General features: G+C 47.9%; 1 protein-coding gene across 2 annotated transcripts; it reads right to left on the minus strand.

Moving 5' to 3' along the window:
- Positions 1–462: 462 nt before the first annotated feature.
- Positions 463–15,026, minus strand: LOC133061204 (prostaglandin E2 omega-hydroxylase CYP4F21). 2 transcript variants are annotated; one of them, XM_061149192.1, is made up of 13 exons: positions 14,829–15,026; positions 10,899–11,014; positions 10,688–10,716; positions 9,721–9,774; positions 9,508–9,635; positions 7,331–7,452; positions 6,385–6,655; positions 5,400–5,466; positions 5,102–5,231; positions 1,419–1,552; positions 1,259–1,323; positions 1,012–1,094; positions 463–640 (listed from the first exon to the last, which is right to left on the minus strand). In XM_061149192.1, the coding sequence occupies exons 1-13, from the start codon at positions 15,024–15,026 to the stop codon at positions 463–465; spliced, it is 1,575 nt and encodes a 524-aa protein (XP_061005175.1). The 2 variants fall into 2 exon arrangements, with proteins under 2 accessions (XP_061005175.1, XP_061005174.1); XM_061149191.1 differs by lacking the exons at positions 10,688–10,716; positions 10,899–11,014 and adding an exon at positions 12,584–12,728.
- Between the last annotated feature and the right edge of the window lie 7,222 nt (positions 15,027–22,248).

Raw genomic sequence — 22,248 nt, forward strand, 5'->3', positions numbered from 1 at the left:
TCAGTACGACCCCATGACCTGTAACCCACCAGGCTCCTCTGTCCATGGAATTTTCCAGTCAAGAATACTACAGTGGGTTGCCATTTCCTTCTCCAGGGGATACTCCCGACCCAGGGATCCAACCCGAATCTCTTGCGTCTCCAGCATTGGCAGGTAGATTCTCTACCACAGCGCCAGACTGGGAGTCAGCTTAGAGAGGTAATATTGGGCACATGGCAACTGGTCCCGCCTCCAATCAACCACGCCCACCCTCTGTATTCTCAAAAGCGCCCAGAGCGCCCCCTGTTGGCTCTTGGTGAGACTCAGGCAAACGTGAACGGAACTGGGATGAGGCCATTGCAGACTCCCAGGAATAAAATGCTGCCGTCATGTTTGCCCGAGTCTCACTGAGAGCCAGCAGGGGGCGCTCTGGGCCCTTTTGACGATAGAGAGTCCCAGACAGGGTGGTCGTGGGTCACCGAGTCACTGAGCGCCTGAGCTCAGCGGCTCCACCTGCAGCCAAAGTCCACCCTCCGGGCGCAGAATCAGCTCCTGCTTCCTGCGTGGCTCCTCCTTGTCAGGCACAAAACGGAAGCGTAGCAGGGTGAGAGCGAGGACCACCTTCATTTCAGTCATGGCAAACGTCTGTCCAAGGCAGTTCCTGTGGAAGGAGTTGGGGCTCTGACTACACGGAACCCTCATCTCGGCCCCACAGCACCCGAAATCTGACTGGCAGAGACAGAGAAAGCTAACCATACCTGGGACCCCGCCTCGTGGACTTGCATATCCCCTGAGCCTAGCCCAGACCTCAGTCTAGAATGCAGACCAGCAGACAAGGGAACCCCTCTGTCAGCATACTGCAGACCCTGCTTGGCTCCCACTACCATTCCCGGGGGAGGGGAGAGAGGATGCCAGAACTCTGACCACCTTCAGTTTTGCCCCTTCCCTGCCCCCACAGTGACGCCTGGAATCTTAGCCCCAGATCCCAGCCCCCACTACTCCATCCTTACCTCAAATGCCCAGTGCCCTCACCTGGGACCTGCTGAGAAGGGAATAAAAGCCAGAGGTGACCTCCCTTTGATGTTTTCTGGGTCGAAGCGGAAGGGATCACAGACCTGGGGGCAAGACAAGACAGGGTTACTGGGTGGTATCTCCCAGGATGTCCATCCTTGGGGAGGGAGTGATGTCTGATTTGCCAATCACAATTCTGTAGTCTCCCCTGGGTCTCCCAAGGGGAATGGACAGGGATGATGGAGGTAGGGTGTGGGGGAGGCATCACCTCAGGATCTGGCCACACAGATGGGTTGTGGTGGGTCGCAAAAATATTGATGAGGCAGATCACACCTGTGGAAGAAGAGGGACCAGTCAAAACTAGGTCCAACCTGCCTGATGGGCCCCTCTTCCTACCAGGAAACCCCTTCCCTAGTCATTGTGGTCACCTTTGGGGATGACCCGGCCATCTGGGAGCATGATGTCCTGGGTACAGCAGCGGGAGATGATGGTGACTGGGGGGTGCAACTGCAGACTCTCTTTGATGCACATGGTCAGGAAGGGCAACTGGGCCAGGTCATCCCTAAGGAACCCCCATGACAATTATCTAGGGTGAAAAGAGAGAGACACCACCCGAGCCCTCCTGGTGCCCTATAAGATGCTCTCTGCCTAGAACAAAAACACAGATGGATCAAATATCTCCAGACTTATTAAGTCATATACATAAATATATACAGCTTTTCCTTTGATCATCATACCTCAATAAAATGGTTTTTAAAAAGAGAGAGAGAAAAGCAATATCACAGAAGTCCTAGACAAAATTTAGTCAGATATTTTTAGAAGCTTTTCTGAACAAATCAACAAAAAGTGAACCATAGAAATGTTTACAAATTTGTATGAATGTGGAACATTCTTTATGGCAAGATTGCAAACTCAAAAGGTAGATGAGCAAGAAACAGATTCAATGTTTATCTTATTTATTACAGAACTAGAGATACTAGCTAATGCAATTAAACAGGAGAAAAAAAGGAGAGTAATGCCATTTGAAATGTGGGAACAAATGCATCATTTTGGCAGACAGTGAAAGAGAATTCACTGGAAAAGTTTTTATAAGCATTGAAGATAAGATCCAGTAGAATTTAGAAAGTAGCATTGACAAATATACACTACCATGTGTAAAATAGATAGCTAGAGGGAAGCTGCTATATAACATGAGGAGCCCAGGCTAGCACTCTGTGATGACCTAGAGTGGTGGGATAAAGAGCTGATAGGAGGCAGGCTCAAGAGGGAGGGTGTGTGCGTGTGTGTGTGTGTGTGTGTGTGTGTGTGTGTGTGTGTACTTATGACTGGTTCGTGTTGTTGTATGGCAGAAACCAACACAACATTGTAAAGCAATTATCCTCCAATTAAAAATAATTAAATACAGTTACCCTCTGAGCCACCAGGGAAGCCAAGGCAAAGAAGAACTAAAGAGTCTCTTGATGAAAGTGAAAGAGGAAAGTGAAAAAGTTGGCTTAAAACTCAATATTCGGAAAACTAAGGTATCTGGTCCCACCACTTCATGGCAAATAAATGGGGTAACCAGTGACAGACTTTACTTTCTTGGGTCCAAAATCACTGCAGATGGTGACTGCAGCCATGAAATTAAAAGATGCTTGCTCCTTGGAAGAAAAACTAGGACCAACTTAGACAACATATTAAAAAGCAGAGATATTACTTTGCCAACAAAGGTCCGTCTAGTCAAAGCTATGTTTTTTCCAATAGTCATGTATGGATGTGAGAGTTGAACCATAAAGAAAGCTGAGCGCCGAAGAACTGGTGCTTTTGAACTGTGGTGTTGGAGAAGACCATTGAGAGTCCCTTGGACTGCAAAGAGATCCAACCAGTCTATCCTAAAGGAGATCAGTCCTGGGTGTTCATTGGAAGAACTGATGCTGAAGCTGAAATTCCAATACTTTGGCCACCTCATGCGAAGAGTTGACTCAGTGGAAAAGACCCTGATGCTGAGAGGGACTGAAGGCAGGAGAAGGGGATGACAGAGGATGAGATGGTTGAATGGCATCACTGACTCAATGGACATGAGTTTGAGTAAACTCCGGGAGTTGGTGATGGACAGGGAAGCCTGGCGTGCTGCAGTCCATAGGGACACAAAGAGTCAGACACGACTGAGTGACTGAACTGAACTGAACTGAAATACAATTAACTAGCTCAAAATTGGAAAACTGCAAAACACCAACCCTATGGACCAATAGCACTCATCTTCCTTTCTCAAGTTTGTCTAGTGATTATTTTTTATGTATCCTTCCAGAGGTATTTTTTGCATTAAAAAATTATATACTAGCATACTGAATACCATACACACTGCTATTTATCTATTTCATGAAATAGTATATCAATATTTTCTTATATGTCTCTTAGGATTTGTCTCAAAAATAGTCTTCCCTGCTCTGGAGCTATAACCTCCCATGGTTTCTTCTAGAGCCTTTAAGACTCCATCATTTTTTAAATCTTTGATTCATGTGGATGTTACTTTCTTATAAGACATGAGAAGCAGGATGAATTAACTTTTTTACACATAGTTTCCAGTTGTTCCAGAGATTTTAGGAAACAATCTTAATTTTTCTTATGGATATGAGACTCAATATTTAGCATTTCCTATGTTCACTGGGCAAGAAATTTATATTCATAAATTATCAGTTTTTCTATCAGAAATAACAATTTGTTAGAAAAATAATAAAAGAAAAAATGATGGTGATTATATAAAACACCTGAATTAAACTTACCAAGAAATGTGAATGCATATTTTCCAATTAAACTTCTATTTCTCAATCCAGATAGAATATATGGTTTACCATAGCAACAAGAGTATCTAAGGTTAAGTTAACAACGTGTGAATACAATCTCTTTGCTAAAATTTTAGACTCAATTAAAAGCCTAAGGATTCCCTGAATACCCAAAAACAGATATCCACTTCACACTCTGGGATACTGTGTATTAATATTATGAGGTAATCTGCTTTCCACAGGTCAATTATATATTCAAGTCAAATTCCTCCCTCCCTCCTTCCTCTCTCTCTCTCTCTCTCTCTCTCCCTCTTTCTCATCACTTCCCCCGGGTTCTTCATTTTCTCCCAGCTGTCTTCTTGACCTAAATGTACCTCAAATGCACCCAATTACCTACTGATTATATCTCAGAGTCTCTGCTGAGGCACTTCTTTCCACCCTCAACTTGACCCCTCTTGTTCCAAATCTCAGCCCTGCCCATGTACACTGGGAGTGTCCTGACCTGGGACTATTTCTGCACCAGGTTAGGAGCTCCTAAAAAGCAAAGACTGGGTCTGGTCCTTCCTGAGTCTCCAGGATACAGAATGGGGCTGGGAAGAATTGGAGATGGCATAGAATTGGGGATGGAGAGGCAGTATGGCAGTGTTTCTTAAGTAGGGATTAGATGGATGAAGCTGCAGATGTTCCAAGAAAGGAGTTGAATGACTGTAATACTCAGGTGACCCTAGTGAACCCTAGACTAAACAATATGAGGAATTAAGGGGCAGGAGACTAGCAAATATTCAGGAAGTGAAGATGTTTGAAAACATGTAATTTCAGAGAAAACAGTCAGGGAGTGGAGGCGAAGTTCACTTAACTGAATATGTGCCAAGTGGCATCATCTGTCCTCACACATTGTTGTTAATTATCTCAGAAATCCAGGTTTCTCTGCCAAAAGCCAGCAAATTTTGTCCTCCTATCCATGCTGAGTAGGCTTCCCAGGTGGCACTAGCGGTAAAGAACCTGACTGCCAGCGCAGGAGACATGAGACACAGATTCAATCCCTGGGTTGGGACGATCCCCTCAAGGAAGGCATGGCAATCCATTCCAGTATTTATTCTTGCATGGAGAATCCTATGGACAGAGGAGCCTGATGGGGCTATAGTCCATACGGTTGCACAGAGTCAACACAACTGAAGCAACTTAGTGCACACACACACACGCTGAGTATGAGATCCTGCCTCTGGGCTCTGCTCCTATTTCCACTAAATGACAGAATGCACACACACACACAAAAATCTGTCTTCCCCAGCCAGGGAGCAGAAACAATGAGAAGGGCTCAGAAAAAGGCCATAAGGACTTGCACTCACCATTCAATCTCTTTAGGCTCACGGTCCCTTAGGAGCTCTTGCACCTCCTGCCGGCAGCGCTCCTGATATTCTGGGTGCTTTGCCAGGTTGTACAGGACCCAGGAGAGGCAGCTGGCTATAGTATCATGGCCTGGGGGCATCCAGAAAGATTTGTGTCTCTGGACTACTTCAGCACCACAAGGTAGACAACACCCCCATGCTAAAGCCCATGAGGAGGATGGAGGGGGATGGGGTGGTCCAGGGTCCACTGGGCTAGTTCCTGGGCTTAGAGACACCCTATCTCACACTGGGTTCTCACCCCCAAACATGAAGGTGTCAGCTTCAGCCCGGATGTCTTCGTCTGACAATCCCTTCCCATCTTCATCCTGGAGAGAAAGCAAGATCCCTAGAATCGCACTAGCTCAGAGGGTCTCTGAGGCTAAACTGAGACAATCTCTGAAGCCCCATTATCCATCCAGAGACCCAAACCCACCCTGAAATTCTAAACCTCCTGTGCACTCTGTCACCAGAAGCCCCACCCCAGAGACCTCACCCTTGACCTCTTTGTCTCCTATGTTGTCCCTGTTGAAAAAATAATCAGTCACCCATAAATATTTTTATATTTCAAAATTATGAGGGATTTCTAGAAAAAAAAAAGTTGTAACCTTGGCAACCTGGGTTACAACCTGGGTTATAAAAATATAACAACTTTAGACTTTGCCTTCTCACCAAAAAGAATTTGTTTAAGCTCCAGCATAACCTCTCTCCCTGTGTCTCTCTCTCTCTCTCCATCTCCCCATAGGGAGAAAGGGGCAAATGTATCAGCTGTCTTGTATAACTTCCAAATTTCAAAATCTGGAGGTATGTACTTGTACTGTGATGCAAGTATGATTGCATGTACAGGCAATAGCATAGCTGAGCCATCAAAGGAATTTAATAATAGGGTAGAAGAGCTACAATTCTACTCTGGTCACCGTTTTTGCCATGAGTAATAAATGGGCTGCTCTGAACCAGGATTCTGTATGTATACTTTACATATACTACATATGTACCCAGTCTATCTCTGTGGTAGACTGACTTATTAGTTTCCTATTTGAGTGAAATCTCAGGCCCTTCACAGTTTCAGACTTAGCAATCCCCCACAGGCAATATTCCACATGATCATCTCTAAAACATCCCTGACCCATCCCTCCTTTCCATAAGCACCTTCCATGTCTCCCCAGGACCCTCTGCATCCTGTTCAAATTCTTTGATCAGATCAAAGTCCCTTCTACCTCTTGAACTCAGATCCCAGAGGAACCCACCTTGGTCAGCAGAAGCACATCAATGAAGTCCAAAGTCTTGGTCTTCGCCTTGGTCTTGAGGAAGTCATCAATATTCTCCTCGGGGAGAGTGCGGCTCCGCTCCTGGATGACCGCATCTGTGAAGTCGTGCACCAGGCGGCAGGCCTTGCGGAAGTGCCGCCCATCCGGGGTGAGATAGTAGAGGAAGTCCATGTACAGGAAGAGCTGTTGGTTTCTTTTTGACACAAGAGCACTGAGCTCCAAGATGGCGGTGAGATATTCGCTGGGCTTCCTGAGGAAGAGCGCATAAAGGAGGCAACAACTTAAAACCTGAAGCCCAGAAGCCAGGGGTCTACCTCCTTTCGGGAACTGAGGCTTCAATAACAGATGACCTACAGATACAGGGTGGGGATGAGCCAGAAGATGTGACTTTTCAGACTCTTCTCAACCCACATCCCATCTCTGTGAGCTGCCTCCATGACCCAGGCACCTGGAGCACAGCTTAGATATGTTTCTGTCCTGTCTGTCTCACCGCCCCCTTCTCCTTTCCAGAACCATCCACCCTGCTCATACCTTATCCTCTCCCAGCTGGTCAGTGGCCCAGCCCCTTCCCTAGTCTTCTTACATCCAATGTCTACATGATAGTTGGATTCTTTTGCGTCAGACTCACTTTTTCTGGCTTCAGAATGTCCTTAAAATATTACCTGCCCACTCCTTCAACCTTATTTCCAATGTATCTCATCACTATTGTACATACTTTTCTCATTCTAGCCTTCTGATCTTTATCAACCAGGTCTACCTACCTGAAAGGATAGCTCCTTCTCTTTCCCTATTCCAGTCCTGGGTTGTCCTGCTTTGAGCCACCTCCTTCAGGAAGGCCTTCCTGGTTGCTCTGGTCAGCCCTCCCTCCTCCATCTACTACCTTGGGTCTATGGCTTATGTTCCCAGGCTCTTGGCCGAGACTCACTCCTGGCAATTGCTGTCAAAACTGAAGACACATTTCTGCAGACTGTCCAGGGTTATGAGGCTGATGTGTTCAAATATGTCCAGATGGGTGTGGCCCTCTGTGACCAGGCACTCCCACTTGGTCTGGACAGAGAAGGAGACAGAGTTAGGGCCCATTCCCAACCACCTGGGTGGACTCCCCCAGGCCCTGCCTCTTGGCCCCAGATAGTATCAGGCTTGAGTGGGAGTGGAAGCTGTTACTGCTAGGACATGAAGTTCTCATGACTGGGAGTCAGGAGACCTGGTTTTAAATCTTGGCTCACCCTCCTGCTCTCTCTGTACCCTTGGTCAACTTACTGAATAAAGTTAAGTGCTAAGCAAATGTTAGCTTTCATCACCTTCACTGATGAAAACTGATGAATAAACTGCCCCTATGTTTAGAGAGGTAGTTCTTCATGGGCCCGGAGTGCTGCTGCTGCTACTGCTAAGTCGCTTCAGTCATGTCTGACTCTGTGCGACCCCATAGACGGCAGCCCACCAGGCTCCGCCGTCCCTGGGATTCTCCAGGCAAGGACACTGGAGTGGGCTGCCATTTCCTTCTCCAATGCATGAAAGTGAAAAGTGAAAGTGAAGTCACTCAGTCATGTCCGACTCTTCGCAACCCCACGGACTGCAGCCCACCAGACTCCTCTACCCGTGGGATTTTCCAGGCAAGAGTACTGGAGTGGGTTGCCATTGCCTTCTCCAGGTATGCTAATCTTTCCGGGTATGCCAAAAAAAATTGGTAGCCCATGATGTTCTTTACCAGGGGCTATTTCTGAGTTGTGTTTGCAGCAAACAAGCTTTAAGAGTGAGGTAAAGTCTCCTCCTGGGCAAATATCAGGCTTGCTTCTAGTTCTGAAAGTCACAGACACCCTAAATCTAGTATTCTTCTGCCCTATAATAAAACATACTACTGGAGTAGGTGCCAGTCAAAGTCCACCTGTGTCATCCACGTGGGATTTGTTGACTTGGAGGAAGAATGCAAGCCAGCAAGAAGAAAGTGCCATTTGCTGTGCCAAGAGTAAAAACTACCCTTTGTCAGTGACCCAGGACTCTCATGTCTTCTGACAGAATCCACAGAACTGTAACAAGCTCCCTTGTCCGCTTGCAAGTATGGAAAAGACACAACCATGTCACAAATTCCTGACCTTCCCCATGTATATATATATCCAAACCCCTTTGCAATGTGCTTTTTCAGTAACTTCTATTAGTAGGTGGAGCCTACTTGGATTCTGAGCTGGCCTTGGATCTACTTTGGCCAATGTGTGCTATGCTTAGTTGGTTCAGTCCTGTCCAGCTCTTTGAGAACTCATGGACCACAGCCCACTAGGCTCCTCTGTCCATGGGATTCTCCCAGCAAGAATACTGAAATGGGTTGCCATGCCCTCCTCCAGGGGATGTTCCCAACACAGGGATCAAACCCTTGTCTCCTGCATTGTTGGCAGATTCTTTACCACTGAGTCACCAGGGGAAGTCCTGCTTTGCCCAATAGACTTTGATGGAAGTGATGAGTAGATCGTTCCAAACCAAGCTCCCAAGCAGCATTGCAGCTTCCTGTCAGGCTGTTGGAACCCTGCTTCTGCCATGTGAACAAACACGAAATGCAGTCTAAAGGAAGAGAATCCCATGAAGGGAAGTCCTTTGCCCAGAGTAAGGCCATCTGAGATCAGCCTGCAGCCAGCCAAGCCCCAAATATGTGAGAAGAATGACCCTAGATCAGCAAAATTTCTTATCTGATCACAGATACACCAGTGGCCCAATCTACATCAAGAAGAACCAGTCAACTGACTCACAGACTTCTCAATACTAAGCACTTACTGTTTTTAAGTGACTTGTTACTCTAGAATAGCTACTACAAAATATTCACCATTTTTACCAAACGTCTCAAGATTCCAAGGCCTCTTTGAGGGAAATGTAGAAACTAACACCTTCTGAGCATCTCTTATGTGCCAGAGACATGATTCCATTAGGTCATCTTGGCCACCCTACAAAGCAGGGATCACATAATCCTTATTTTTCACCTGTGGAAACCACAGTTCAGAAAGGAAGAACACATGGCCTTAAAGCCACCCACAAGAGCCAGGTTCCAGGCAAGGTGTCTCTGAGTCTCCATTATCCCCAAGACTCCAGATGGGACCCTGGGTTCAAGAGACTCACGTGCATGATGTCTGTGCTCTTGGTGAAAATCTTCATATAGGGCTTCAGGATGTTGAAGTGGAAGGCAGGTGTAAGCATGCGACGGTGGCTGTTCCACTTGTCACCAGCACTCAGCAGGAGCCCATCCCCTAGCAGAGACAGCCACAGGGAGTGGGCAAAGGAAGACCTTTCCCTGGGTCCCCAAGATCACCCCCTTCACTCACAGTTACTCACCCAGCCAGGACTTCAGAAGGTTGTAGAACTCCATATTCTTGAGTGCGATAGCAGCTGACATGAAGGAGGACCATCAGGGGCCAAGGAGATAGGGAAAGGAGGAAATTTTGTGTGGAATAGAGGATCCCAGCCAGGAATCTGCATTCCCACTCTGAGCCCTGCATAGCAGGAATGGGGCCAAGAGAATCGAAAGCCAGGTGCAGAGGAGATGGGAGTGGGGGGACCAGACCAGGCTGCAGAACAGAAGACAGCAAAGGCAGGACCCATAGACACAACTCTTAGGTGCTCAGAAACACTCCAACAAGATACAACATGCACCAACAAGATACAACATGCCTCAACATTCCCTGACATGGCTCCTACATGGTCCAACATGTTATGAAGACACAGGCATAGCCCAGCACTCTACAAAACGTCTTCATGGGGACCAAGAACACCGTGTCTGCCCAAGCACTCTGACCTCTCTGAGATATATGACATGGCCCCATGTGTTAACATGTCCTGACATGGCCAAAACACGCATGACACAGCCTAACATGATACAACATGCTCTGGCATGGACCTGAAGACAATCTAACTTGGCCTGAATTTGCCCTGCATGAGTCCCACACAGGGCTTACATACACTGATGTCACAGACCTGAACCAGCTGTGTCAGCTGGGCCCCAGACATGACTCAGACATACCCTAAGACAGGCATCACACAAGATCACTAGCATGTCTGAAAGTGACCCTGAGTCCCAGACCTCAAACAAACCTGAAATATGACCCAGACGTGACAAGCAGGAGAACCAGATAATCAATAACAGCCTCTCAGGCAAGAAAAAGACACACCCTGAAATGCCTCAGATGTCCATGGCCACAGCTGAAGCAACTCCAGATGTGACTGAGACCATGTCTATTTGAGCCCAGTTTAATCATATAGCAGGTGTCACCAGGTAAAGCATGTACCAGCTGTCATCAGAAACCAGGTAGAAACAAAAATCTAACCAGATATAGCCTACAGCAGACAGCACACAGATGTGCCCTAGGTGTGAGTAGACATGACCAGAAGTAGGCAAGAGAAAGTCCAGGTAAGAAAGAGGCAGAGGCCTCTCTACCACAGCCTCCTATATCTGCACCCAACACGGAGGACGTGGCAGCAGCAAGCCATGGCCAAGAGCATGTCTATCTGGAATGGTGGGGTGGAAGATGCAGATGACAACATGCCAGACCCCCCCCCAAGAGCAGCACACATCCCCATAGGTGCTGGCCAGGTCCTGTGTGTACCAGAGACCTTCCTCCCAGCTCTGAATCTGAAGAGGAACAGAAAGGACCCAATTCACACTCTTCTAGGCTGCCAGAGGCAAGGATTTGCAGGGCAGAGATTCACACCTGAGCCCATGAGTCACCTCCGGCAGCTGCTCATCTGTCCTGAACTTTCTCCTGGGCTCCCTCCCCACATTGGCCATACACAACCTTTGTGGTCCTTCTGGTACAGGGATAGAGAATGTCTTTCCCTGTGTGGATCCCAAACACCATATTCACCTGACTTCTCTTTTGTCCCCATATTGCAGATAAGGAAACTGAGACTCTCAATGATGGAGTCCCTTGCGCACATTCTCCCAGAGAGTAAACCAGAGACACCAGCCCAAGACTCTTTAATCCACGGCCTGAATTCTTAATTATCCAACTGCCCTGAGCCCCAAAACAATAGCTCAGTGGCCCCTACAGTGCCAAGACTGGATGCTCAGAATCTTAGGTTTGCAATAATTGGTCCTATGGCCCAAATCAGACAAATTAAAAGGAATCCTCAACTTTTCCTAGAACTGTTGTAAATGAACTCTCTTTCCGATGGAGGTTGAGCGTCTGAGATTCAGTTTTACCAGGATGAGAGTAAAGCCATCACAGATGAACTCTAAATGATGAAAACAGATTTCTGATAACATTGTTTAAGACCTGGATCCAGCTGGGCCTGAAGGCAGCCCTCCTTGGAGTTTACAGTCAGTTGATTTCCCTTCTTTGTTTAGACCATACAGAGTGGCATTTCCACCACTAACAGCTGAAAGAGACTTCAGCAGCCAGAGAGAGCCAGGACCTTTCCCAGAGTCAATCAGCATTCTGGTGTCTGAACCCAGGTCTCTGTCAGAAGCTGTCCATTCCCCTGGTCTGTCTCAGATGGGAGGGGCAGAGGGCAAGGGAAGGGAGACAGGGTGGAGTGGAGTCTCCTCAGGGAGATTCCTGGGGACTGGGGAAGGAGAGCACTGAACTAGAGTGGCTGAGCCACAGGATAGGATAAGTGAAATGGACCCACCAAAGAGGTGGATGTCACAGGAAAAGCAGCCCCCAATCCTGCACCAGACAGAAGCCTTCATTGCTCTGGGTCTGCAGATGAGTGAGACTGAAGGCCGGCTTAGCAGGGGGCCTGGGATACTATGGATGGCCACTGCATCACTCTACCCTCTGCTTTGAAACATTTCTTTCTCATTGTTTCAGACCTAGTTCCGACACCTCCTCCTCCAGGAAGCCTTCCAGCACACCCCAGCAGAGAATTTTGTTTCTTCTCTGGATCACCACAGCCCATCTCCTGCTGGCCAGTTCCTAACCAACCATACCAGGTCAAGGATGTCTCTGTCCAGATATGAGACCTTGAGATTGGGGACGAACTTCAGCAAGGTACAAGGTTGGGGTCCAAATGGCCATGGGCAGAAACAAGTCAGTGAGATGGAACATGATAAATGCATGAAGCAAAGAGGAAGTGGCTGAGAGAGAAGAGAGGAAGGGGGGCCAGGGTCCTGTAGGAGCCACATAAAAAGTTGGCAAGGAGGGGCTAGAATCCCTCAAATGTGTCATGACACCCACCACCACAAGCTCTGCATGGGTACCTGAGGCATTGGTGATGCTCCGGATCATGTCAGGGTGGCAGAAAATGATCTTAGGAGTGATGGGGCCAAACCAGATCTTATATCCACGGGGGTAGTTAGCTGCCAGCTGGATTGATTTTCTCAAGCCCTGCTCTGTCGGGGGGACCTGAAAGCATGTAAAGACATCACTCCCAAGAGGAAACCACTGCAGTGGACAGTATGTCAGATCCCGCAGAGATGGAGGGAATCTCTGCTTCCTCCTGCTCCTTCCTTCATGGGGAGGAGGGTTCCTGGAGCATCTCCAAGTCCCAAGGAGATACCCCAGAGCACAGGGAGAAGACAGGCTCTTTGCCCAGAGGTAGGGTGACTTTATCTTGAGAAGCCAAACTTTTTCTCGTCCTGGGAATGGCCTCAGCCCCAGAGGTGGCCACAGAAAGAGATCCTCGCTGGAAGGTTTGTAGGTAGCAAGATGGCCTCAGTACTTGTACCTGGGTTTTGGTCCCATATCCTTTCCTATTCTGGCTGGTCCATATAGAGCCTGCAGTTCCTTGCAGTAAACCATTTGCAGACCTGGGGCCTTCCATCCCTGGCCGATCCCAAAGGACAGACATGAATTCTGCCCCTCACTTATGACAGCAGCTCTGACCCATGAAACCCCCTCCCCCAACTGGCTCCATGCAGAGTACGTCCTGCCTATTTCTCTGCAACCTATGGACATGACTTTCAATTATGCCATTTATAAATGAAGAAGCTGACACCTATGCACCCAAAGGGAGAGAAGGGTGGGCTGCCTCCTGGTAAAGTATCCTCTCCCTCAGGATGCCTCGTTCAGACCTGACAAATACCCCCCAGGGGCTCTCAGCAGGTGAACGTAAGTCACGTTCACCTTTGTGACCTGCTCCCTTCTCCTCAAGTACCAAATTGAGGATTCAAAGCACTTGTTGAGATTGGTCCAGAGAGGGAGAGTGACTCAGCCGAGGTCACACAGCAAGAGGGACTGCAGGAAGGGAGAGTGGCCAAGACCAGAGTCCATGACCAAGCCCTTAGAGGGGGGGGGCAGAAATGCAGTAACTTTGTAACACTCCTGCTGCCTCCAAGACTCACTGTGCCTTGCATGCTAAGTGGCTTCAGTTATGTCCAACTTGGCGACCCCATGGACTGCAGCCTGTCAGGCTCCTCTGTCTGTGGGATTATCCAGGCAAGAATACTGGAGTGGGTTACTGTTCCCTCCTCCAGGGCATCTTCCCAACCCAGGGATCAAACCCGCCTCTCTTCCTTCTAAGCTGCATTGGCAGGCGAATTCTTGACCACTAGCACCACCTGGGAAGACTCACTGAGATGCTTTCAAGACACAGAATCTGAGGAAATCTTCACATGGAGATTTCTAATGCCCCTGCCTTCTGAACTTTGCCACAATAAACAGTAAAATTTCAGTAAATCCTCCACCAAGTGGTAGCTCTTGTCCAAGACAGGAAAGAAAAGACGGGCACCTCTCTCAGCTGGGCTGTTAGATGGGAGGAGCAGGATACCCATTCCTTTGACCCTGACAGAGGGAAGTGATGACACACTCATAACTTAAGTCATCACACCTTTATTTTGCATCCTAATATTAGCCAGCCATGGACTGCAGTCTGCTCCCCAGAACCACTGTCAAACTGGGAGGTGCTTATTAAGGAATTCGACAGTTGAGCTGTTTAATTAATCATGAGCAGGGCCAAGCCAGAGTCAAGGTCTGAGGCACAAGGTGGGCAAGCGTGGAGGACAGAGGTGATGATTGGCCAACTTTATCCAGGTTGGGCTATGAGCACCTTGGGACATCTTGGTAGAGAAAGGGGAGTTAGATAAGAGGCGGGATCCTGGAAAGAGGAGGTGTGGGGATGGGGAAGTGATAGATAATTCCTGTGGGGAAGCTGTAGCCCAGGGTGAAAAGTCGCAAGGAAAAGGACCACGTGCAGATTGGACCCTGGACAACACCCTTGAGAGGACCTCAAGGCCACCATGGAGACTGGAGAGGCCAGGGGACCAGGCTCTGTGCAGCCCAGCCTCAGAGGTGCACTAACGTGTGCAAGACAGGTAGAAAATGGACCCCAGAGCAGGTTAGGGCTGGAAGGACAGGATGTGGGGGAGGTCTCAAAGGCAGAGCAGAGGAACAAGTGAATGAGGGAAGAGGGGGCTGCCAGGCCTCCCTGGCTTCTCTGCTGTCCTAGACCCCAGCCCAAACCCTGAGCCCCATTCCTGATCTCCCGGGATCTCCCAGGAAACTCACCAGGTACAGGTGAGCCAAGAACCAGTTCAGTTTCGGGGGCTGCGGGAAACACTGGAGGCGGCGACAGTTGTTGTAGAAGGTGTAGGTCCAGGCCAGGACGCGGGCCAGGAGCCAGGAGGCCCCGACCAGCAACAGCAGCAACCACGGGGAGGCTGCCACCAGCCCAAGTCCCAGCCTGGACAGGCTGAGCTCCAGCATCCTGTGGTCAAATGGGGTGGAGGGTGAATCCTGAGGATGAAGGAAGAGGCAGCGATGGTGAGCTGTGAGGCAGAGACGGATAGAGGGAGAGGAGCAAGGGAGTGAGGGGCAGGGATGGGGAGTGCTGGGGACCGGCAAGAAGGGCTCAGAGACAGGCAGACAGGCGCTGGGAGAGGGAGAACCAGAGAAATTCAGAGGAGAGACAGAGAGAAAGACAGAGAGACAAAGAGAGAGAGACAGAAAGACATACGCACAGATTACCCACTGGTATCTATTCATTTCCCAGGCCACTTTATTACCTGGGACCACGGCCTAGGGCAGCCTTCCCCACCCCTAGCTATGGCACCACCCCCACCCACCCCCTGCCCAGCTCTTTTCTCCCAACCTAGCACTTTCTGTCAGGAGTGGCTTGCTATCACACGATTTCCTGTCCCCTCCTCCTAGAAGGAGGGTCAGCCTCAGAGCCCTGAAGCCCCTGGCCTCCAGGGCACATGGCCTGGCAGGAGTTCAATTCCCGCCTCCACACAGCCCAGGGCTGGTGTTGAGACATGACTTAGAGAAACCAGTCTGACTGGAGATTACCTTTACCTGAGCCTGGGAGCTGGTGATGGACAGGGAAGCCTGGCGTGCTGCAGTCCATGAGGCCACAAAGAGTGGGACACGACTGAGCGGCTGAACTGAACAGAATCCAGGGACAAAGGAGCCAATCAGAAGAGGGCCCCTGGAGGCGTGAGAGGCCAGGCTGGGGTGGGCTGAGAGAGAGAATGCGGTCCACACAAGGCAGTGGGGGGACAGAACTGGGAGTGGAGGTCTTCCCCGCCCTCGCTCTGACTGTGGGCTGTGCGGACCATCCTCAGTGGGATGTTGAAGGAGACCCTGAGATGTGGAACCAAAGAGGATCTCACAGGAAAATGGGAAGAATCTGGAGTCCTCAAAAAAGGTTGAGTGAAAGCAAAGTGATGGCTACTAGTGCCTGTGTTAGGCGTACTGGTGGTGACCTAGAACAAGCCTACTCGGTGCAGACAAAGCTATATTTGCAGAGTGCCTTCTATGTGCGGGTACCTGAAGAAGCAGCCTGCAGTGTGTCAGAAACTCTGCCTAAAGCGTGGTTGCTGTGTTCCAGGTGGGCTACAGAAAGTGCGTTTACTGCCTGCCAAGGACTCTGCATAAATCCTGCCTACTGTATGCCAGGGGTTGTACATAAAGCACACCTACTATGTGCTGGGGACTCTGCACAAGTCACATGTCATGCCTATGACATGCCAGGGTCTCTACATAAGGCACACCTACTCTGCACAAAGAGCATATACCGTGTGTTGGGCGCTCTGTGTAAGGCACTGCTTCTGTATGCTGAGTGTTCCATGTATATATGCCCTCTGTGCATCAGCTGTCTTACATAAAGCACACCTACTGTGAGTCAGGTGCTCTACATAAAGTAATCCCACTGTGTGCAGGATGTTCTGCCAGCAAGACAATGCATCACCTTCCCCTCAGGGCTCTGGGCCAGCACCCTGCGATCAGGCAGAGGGACCCACAAGATGGCAGGAAGGAAGACACGTACTTCAGAGAAGCGCAAACCGAGGTTCAAAGAGAACAAGCCTCTCGCCTAAGTTGCCCATCTGAAAGGCACTCAGGTGTATCAAACCACCAAGCCTGAGTCTTGTCCCTCTGCCATGCTGTTCTGCCCCCACTCATAAGGGACGATGCCCCATTAATACATTTATACAGGTGGAATTTCAGGCAATATGGTGACTCCGGTGGAGAGACACCTCGAGGTCCTTATATCATCAGATGGATCATCTTACCACATCCAGAGTAAACCACCCAGTGGATCTGGTGCTTCCCTCCTGGCTGTTACTCAATCTTGTCCAGACTGCCTTGTGGGGGTGTTCTAAGGTGTAAGAGAGCTTGAGGGATGGGGTTCCTGGCAGAACTTCTGAGCAGGAGAGTGGGGGTAGTGTCCTGACACTGGTAGGATGCTGGGGAGACCCCAAACCTCCTTCTCCTCAACACTGACTGGGAGATTCAGGTGGAGGATCCTAAAGCCCCCAGTGTGGTGTTATTTCCTGTTCTGCAACTTTTCATTGCTATATGAATGCAAAAGGTTATGACTTTAAAAGTCAAGCTGGGAGGTAGAGTCTTGAGAAAGTGCTATGATGCATATTTCAGGCTATTTGTTGTTGTTGTTGTTTAGTCACTAAGCTGTGTCCGATTCTTTTGCCACCCCATGGACCATAGCCTGCCAGGCTTCTGTGTCCATGGGATTTCCCAGGCAAGAATAGTGGAGTGGGTTGCCATTTCCTTCACCAGCGAATTTTCCCAACCCAGGGATTAAACCCACATCTCCTGCATTGGCAGGTGGATTCTTTACTGCTGAACCACCTAGGAAGCCCATATATTTCAGGCTGTAGGCAACATATTTGACAAAGATGCAGAGCCAGCATGACTAAGCACACCAACTTAGCATAAATTTTAGAGTCAAAGGAATAGATCCAATGTCAAGTCACATCTGTTCTTCCCTGTTACAGCAGGAGTTTTTAGCCACCTACTTGCAGCCTCTCTGGGTAGAGAAAGGAGATGACATTGGGTCAGTGGAAGGCCCTGCAGGCAATCAGGAGGTTAGAGGATTGACATCCATCCTCTCCAGTGGCCACTGCTGCTTTCAGCTTCAGCTCAACTCTCTGAGTTTCAGGATCAACTACACCCTGGGCTGGGGGTGGTGTTAGCTCCCAGCTGATGCTAGCTCCCAGAGTGCTACACCTGATGGTTCCCCTTGGTCCTGTTGTCAGCTGAAATAAAAAATACACGACGTAAGAGCAGTGAGTTTCAGTTTGATTCGGAGACCCTACTGAGGACTATAGCCCAGGATACAGTTTCTCACAGAGCTCCGAGGAACTGCTCCAGGGAGGTCAGCGTACATATGACTTTGGCTAAGGGAATATGCAGTCCAATATGCATGAGGAACAGATTTCTTAGTTAATAATTTTAGTACTGTTCTAAGTATGGCAAGATACAAAACTTCAGGTTCATACAAATTTTACCTGAAACTATCTAAAGGCAATTTTGCCTCTTTTTCCACGTTCATGGTGCCTCACCCTCTTCTCTGTCCTGAGTTGGCAACTGCAGTGGCTAATGATTTTACCTTGTAGAACCAGACGGTGAGCAATATTTCTTGTTTACACAGTCTGTACATTGTAAATGGCCCCTACGTAAATCCATCCTCATGTAGTCCCTCTGAGGTCCCTGGAAGCAACCAACATTCCCCAAAGGGATGGGACACCTCAGACATCTCAGCAAACCAGTTATGTGAGTGTCCCTGTTTGTGTAGGCACACACACAAAATGAATTATTATACCCACATCCTGGAACGGGAGGGTGAAGTAGAAGGAACAATATTTCCGTTGTTGTTGTTCAGTCACTGAGTGGTGTCTGACTCTCTGTGACCCCATAAACTATGGCACACCAGACTTCCCTTACCTTCACTATCTCCCAGAGCTTGCTCAAATTCATGTCTGCTGAGTCCGTGATGCCATCCAACCCTCTCACCCTCTGTCATTCCCTTCTCCTCCTGCCCTCAATCTTTCCCAGCATCAGAGTCTTTTCTAATGAGTCGGTTCTTTGCATCAGGTGGGCAAAGTATTGGAGCTTCAGCTTCAGCATCAGTCCTTCCAGTGAATGTTTAGGACTGATTTCCTTTAGGATTGACTGGTTTGATCTCCTTGGTTCTGTTAAATGTCTACATTTAAACAACTGTTTCCTTTCCTTAGATGAAACCTGCAAAGCACTTTTCACTACAATTACTAATCCATGTAATTACAAAAACTATATTTTTAAAAGGAAAAAGCTTAATGTCATGCATAGTACCATACTGAGTAAATGCTTAGTGCCATGCCTGGCATGCAACAGGACTTAATATATACAAACTGTAAAAAGCCAGAAAGTAACTGGTTCAGATAAAGGACTCGAAGTGCCAAGGTTCAAATCAGGACCAGCTAAGTTAATCTGGGTAGCTCTCTTTATCTTTCTGTGTCTCAATTTTCTTGCCTAAAAATTGAGGATATTTTCAAGTTAGTTGTGAAAATCAAATGCATTTAAAAGAGTTAAGCGCTTATAACAATACTCTCAGACTCACAGTCAGCACCAAGCTTTAATAACTGCCATTGTTTCCTGATTTCACAGCGGAAAGAGGATTTTGGCACCAACCATGAGCCATAGGTCCCCCTTGTACGGACATCAGTTATCTTGCAGATGTGAACATCCCCTGTTCATTCCCTCTGACCTTAGCAGGGTAGAAGCTCCTAGGAGAAGACCAAGCACTGGGGTTGGGGTCAGAGGGCTCTAGATGAAAGCTGGTCTTGGCCATTTTATGCCAGCTGTGTGAGCTTGAGCAACTGATGTGCCCTCTCTGAACTTCACATTCCTCCTCAGTAAAAAAGGAATAATAACAAGCCTTTGGGATTTCTCTGGTTTCTCAGAAGGTAAAGAATCTGCCTGCAATGCAGGATACCCAGGTTCAATCCTTGGGTCGGGAAGGTTCCCTGGAGAAGGGAATAGTTATCCATTCCAGTTTTCTTGCCTGGAGAATTCCGTGGACAGAGGAGCCTGGTGGGCTACAGTCCATGGAGTTACAAAGAGTCAGACATGACTGAGTGACTAACACTTTCACTTTTCAACAGACCCTTGGCAATTGGAGAAGTAAGTCTGTGTGTTTCTTAGTTTGCATCCTTTGAAAGCAGACCTTGATTCAAGGATTGAAAGGCAACTAATTTGCTAATGACCCTAGCAAGGGTTAATGTGAGTTGTTTCTTTGAAAAATGATGCCAGAAAAGGCCAGTAAGGCACTGTGGAAGTGAGGCTGGGAAGGGAAGGCAGAAGGAAAGGGTGGCTTCATCAAGAAGCTCACACTCTGGGCACATGGGGCTCAGTTCCTTTGGGGGACAGCAGAGAACATGCATCTACCAATTCTTAGACAGGGCTCCTTCCTTCAAAAGCATTATTTTTCCAGATATCCTGCCTACACCACACAGCTGAGGTCTGGGGACAGAGGAAGAGACCACCCACAACAGTTGTTGTCAGGAATACAGCCTAGTTGGTGCACACATAGTTACACATAGTTCAGTTACTTCAAGACACATACATTCACACATTTACACACATACACACATGTGCACCCACACTTGCAACACAATTGCATACACAATCACATTTGCATACACACTGTGTGCACAAAGACACACAAAAGCAGAACTACATACACCTACATGCCCTTACAATTGCATACACACTCTTAGGCACACCAAAAAGCTATGTACAACAAGACACATGTTCATATGTACACATATACATATGCATCTACCCATGCAGACGATTAAATGCATACACTCATATACACATACCATAACACATGCATGCACAGGGCCACACATACACTTAACAATAACACAGCCACAGCCACTCACACACGTTCCACGAATGGAGACCAGATGTCTTAGAACTTGTTATTTCCATGTCCTCCAGCAGCCTCCAACACACTCAGAAGAGGAAAGGATACTTCCCCCAGCCCAACAGCAGCCAGTGGATGGACCAGGGCTGGGTGTGTACCAAGTAAACTCACAGGTGCAGCACCATCTGCAAACCTATGGCCCCCAGGCCTCTCTCCTCCTCCTCTCATTCATTCATATCACAGCCCTTAGTGAAAAGAGAAAGCTTTTAAGTGGGAAGGAAACATTTGACCCCCCAAGTATAAATAACTCTTTGAAGGGGTTAGCTCCATGGTGGCAGAAAGAAATAATGTATTAACCGGTAGGAAAACTGCATCAAGGAAAGGGTTTTTTCCTTCAAAGTTGAGGTAATAGCAACATTATTTGTATTCCAACAGGGATGATCCATTGTCAATATATCTGGAATATCCATGGAATGATTCATGGTCAGTGTACCCCCAAAAAATTAAGTCTATTTCTTAGGCTTCCCCGATAGCTCAGTTGGTAAAGAATCTGCCTGAAATGCAGGTTCGATTACTGGGTCAGGAAGATTTGCTGAAGAAGGGATAGGCCTCCCACTCCAATATTCTTGGGTTTCCCTTGTGGCTCAGCTGGTAAAGAATCTACCTGTAATGCAGGAGACCTGGGTTCAATCCCTGGGTTTGAAAGATCCCGTGGAGAAGGGAAAGGCTACCCACTCCAGTATTCTGGCCTGGAGAATTCTGTGGACTGTACAGCCCATGGGGTCACAAAGAATCGGACACGACTGAGTGACTTTCACTTTCACTATTTCTATAGTCTACATGTCAGTAAACCATAGTCTATGGACCAAATCTGTGCTGTGGCCTGTCTTTCTAAGATAAATACACAAAATATTGTTTTATATTTTAAAAGGATTGTAAAGGAGTGGGGGAAGAGGAGAAAATTTTAAATATGGACTGTATTAAAGCCTGAAATATTTACTACATGAGTCTTTACAGAAAAGGAATGCCAACTCTGCTGTACACTAGCAATAAACAATCATGCACCATAAAAAGTGAAATTTGTTGTTGTTCAGTCACCCAGTAGTGCCCAACTCTTAGTGACCCCATGGACTGCAGCACGCCAGGCTTCCCTGTCCCTCACCATCACCTGAAGTTTGCCCAAGTTCATGTTCATTGCATCGGTGATGCTTTCCGGTTATCTCAGCCTCTGATGTTCTCTTCTCCTTCTGCCCTCAATCTTTCCCAGCCTCAGGAAGTTTTCTAAAGGATCATCTGTTCGCATCAGATGACCAAAATACTGGAGCTTCAGTTTCAGCCTCAGTCCTTCCAGTGATTATTCAGTGTTGATTTCCTTTAGGATCTACTGGTTTGATCTCCTTGCTGTCCAGGGGAGTTTCAAAGCCTTCTCCAGCAGCACAGTTTGAAGGCATCAGTTCTAAGCCTGATCTTTCATGCTCCTCACTCACCCTCATCAAGAGGCTCTTTAGTTCCTCTTTGATTTCTGTCGTTAGAGTGGTATCATCCGCGTATCTGATGTTGTTGATGTTTCTCCTGCCTATCTTGATTCCAGCTTGTAACTCATCCAGCCCAGCATTTCTCATTATGTGCTCAGCATATAGGTTAAACAAACAGGGTGACAGCAGACAGCCCCGCTGTACTCCTTTCTCAATCTTGAACAAATCAGTTGTTCCATACAGGGTTCGAACTGTTGCTTCTTGACCTGCATACAGGTTTCTCAGGAGACAGCTAAGATGGTCT

This window comes from Dama dama, chromosome 9, assembly GCF_033118175.1.
Source record: "Dama dama isolate Ldn47 chromosome 9, ASM3311817v1, whole genome shotgun sequence".
Lineage (NCBI taxonomy): Eukaryota > Metazoa > Chordata > Mammalia > Artiodactyla > Cervidae > Dama > Dama dama.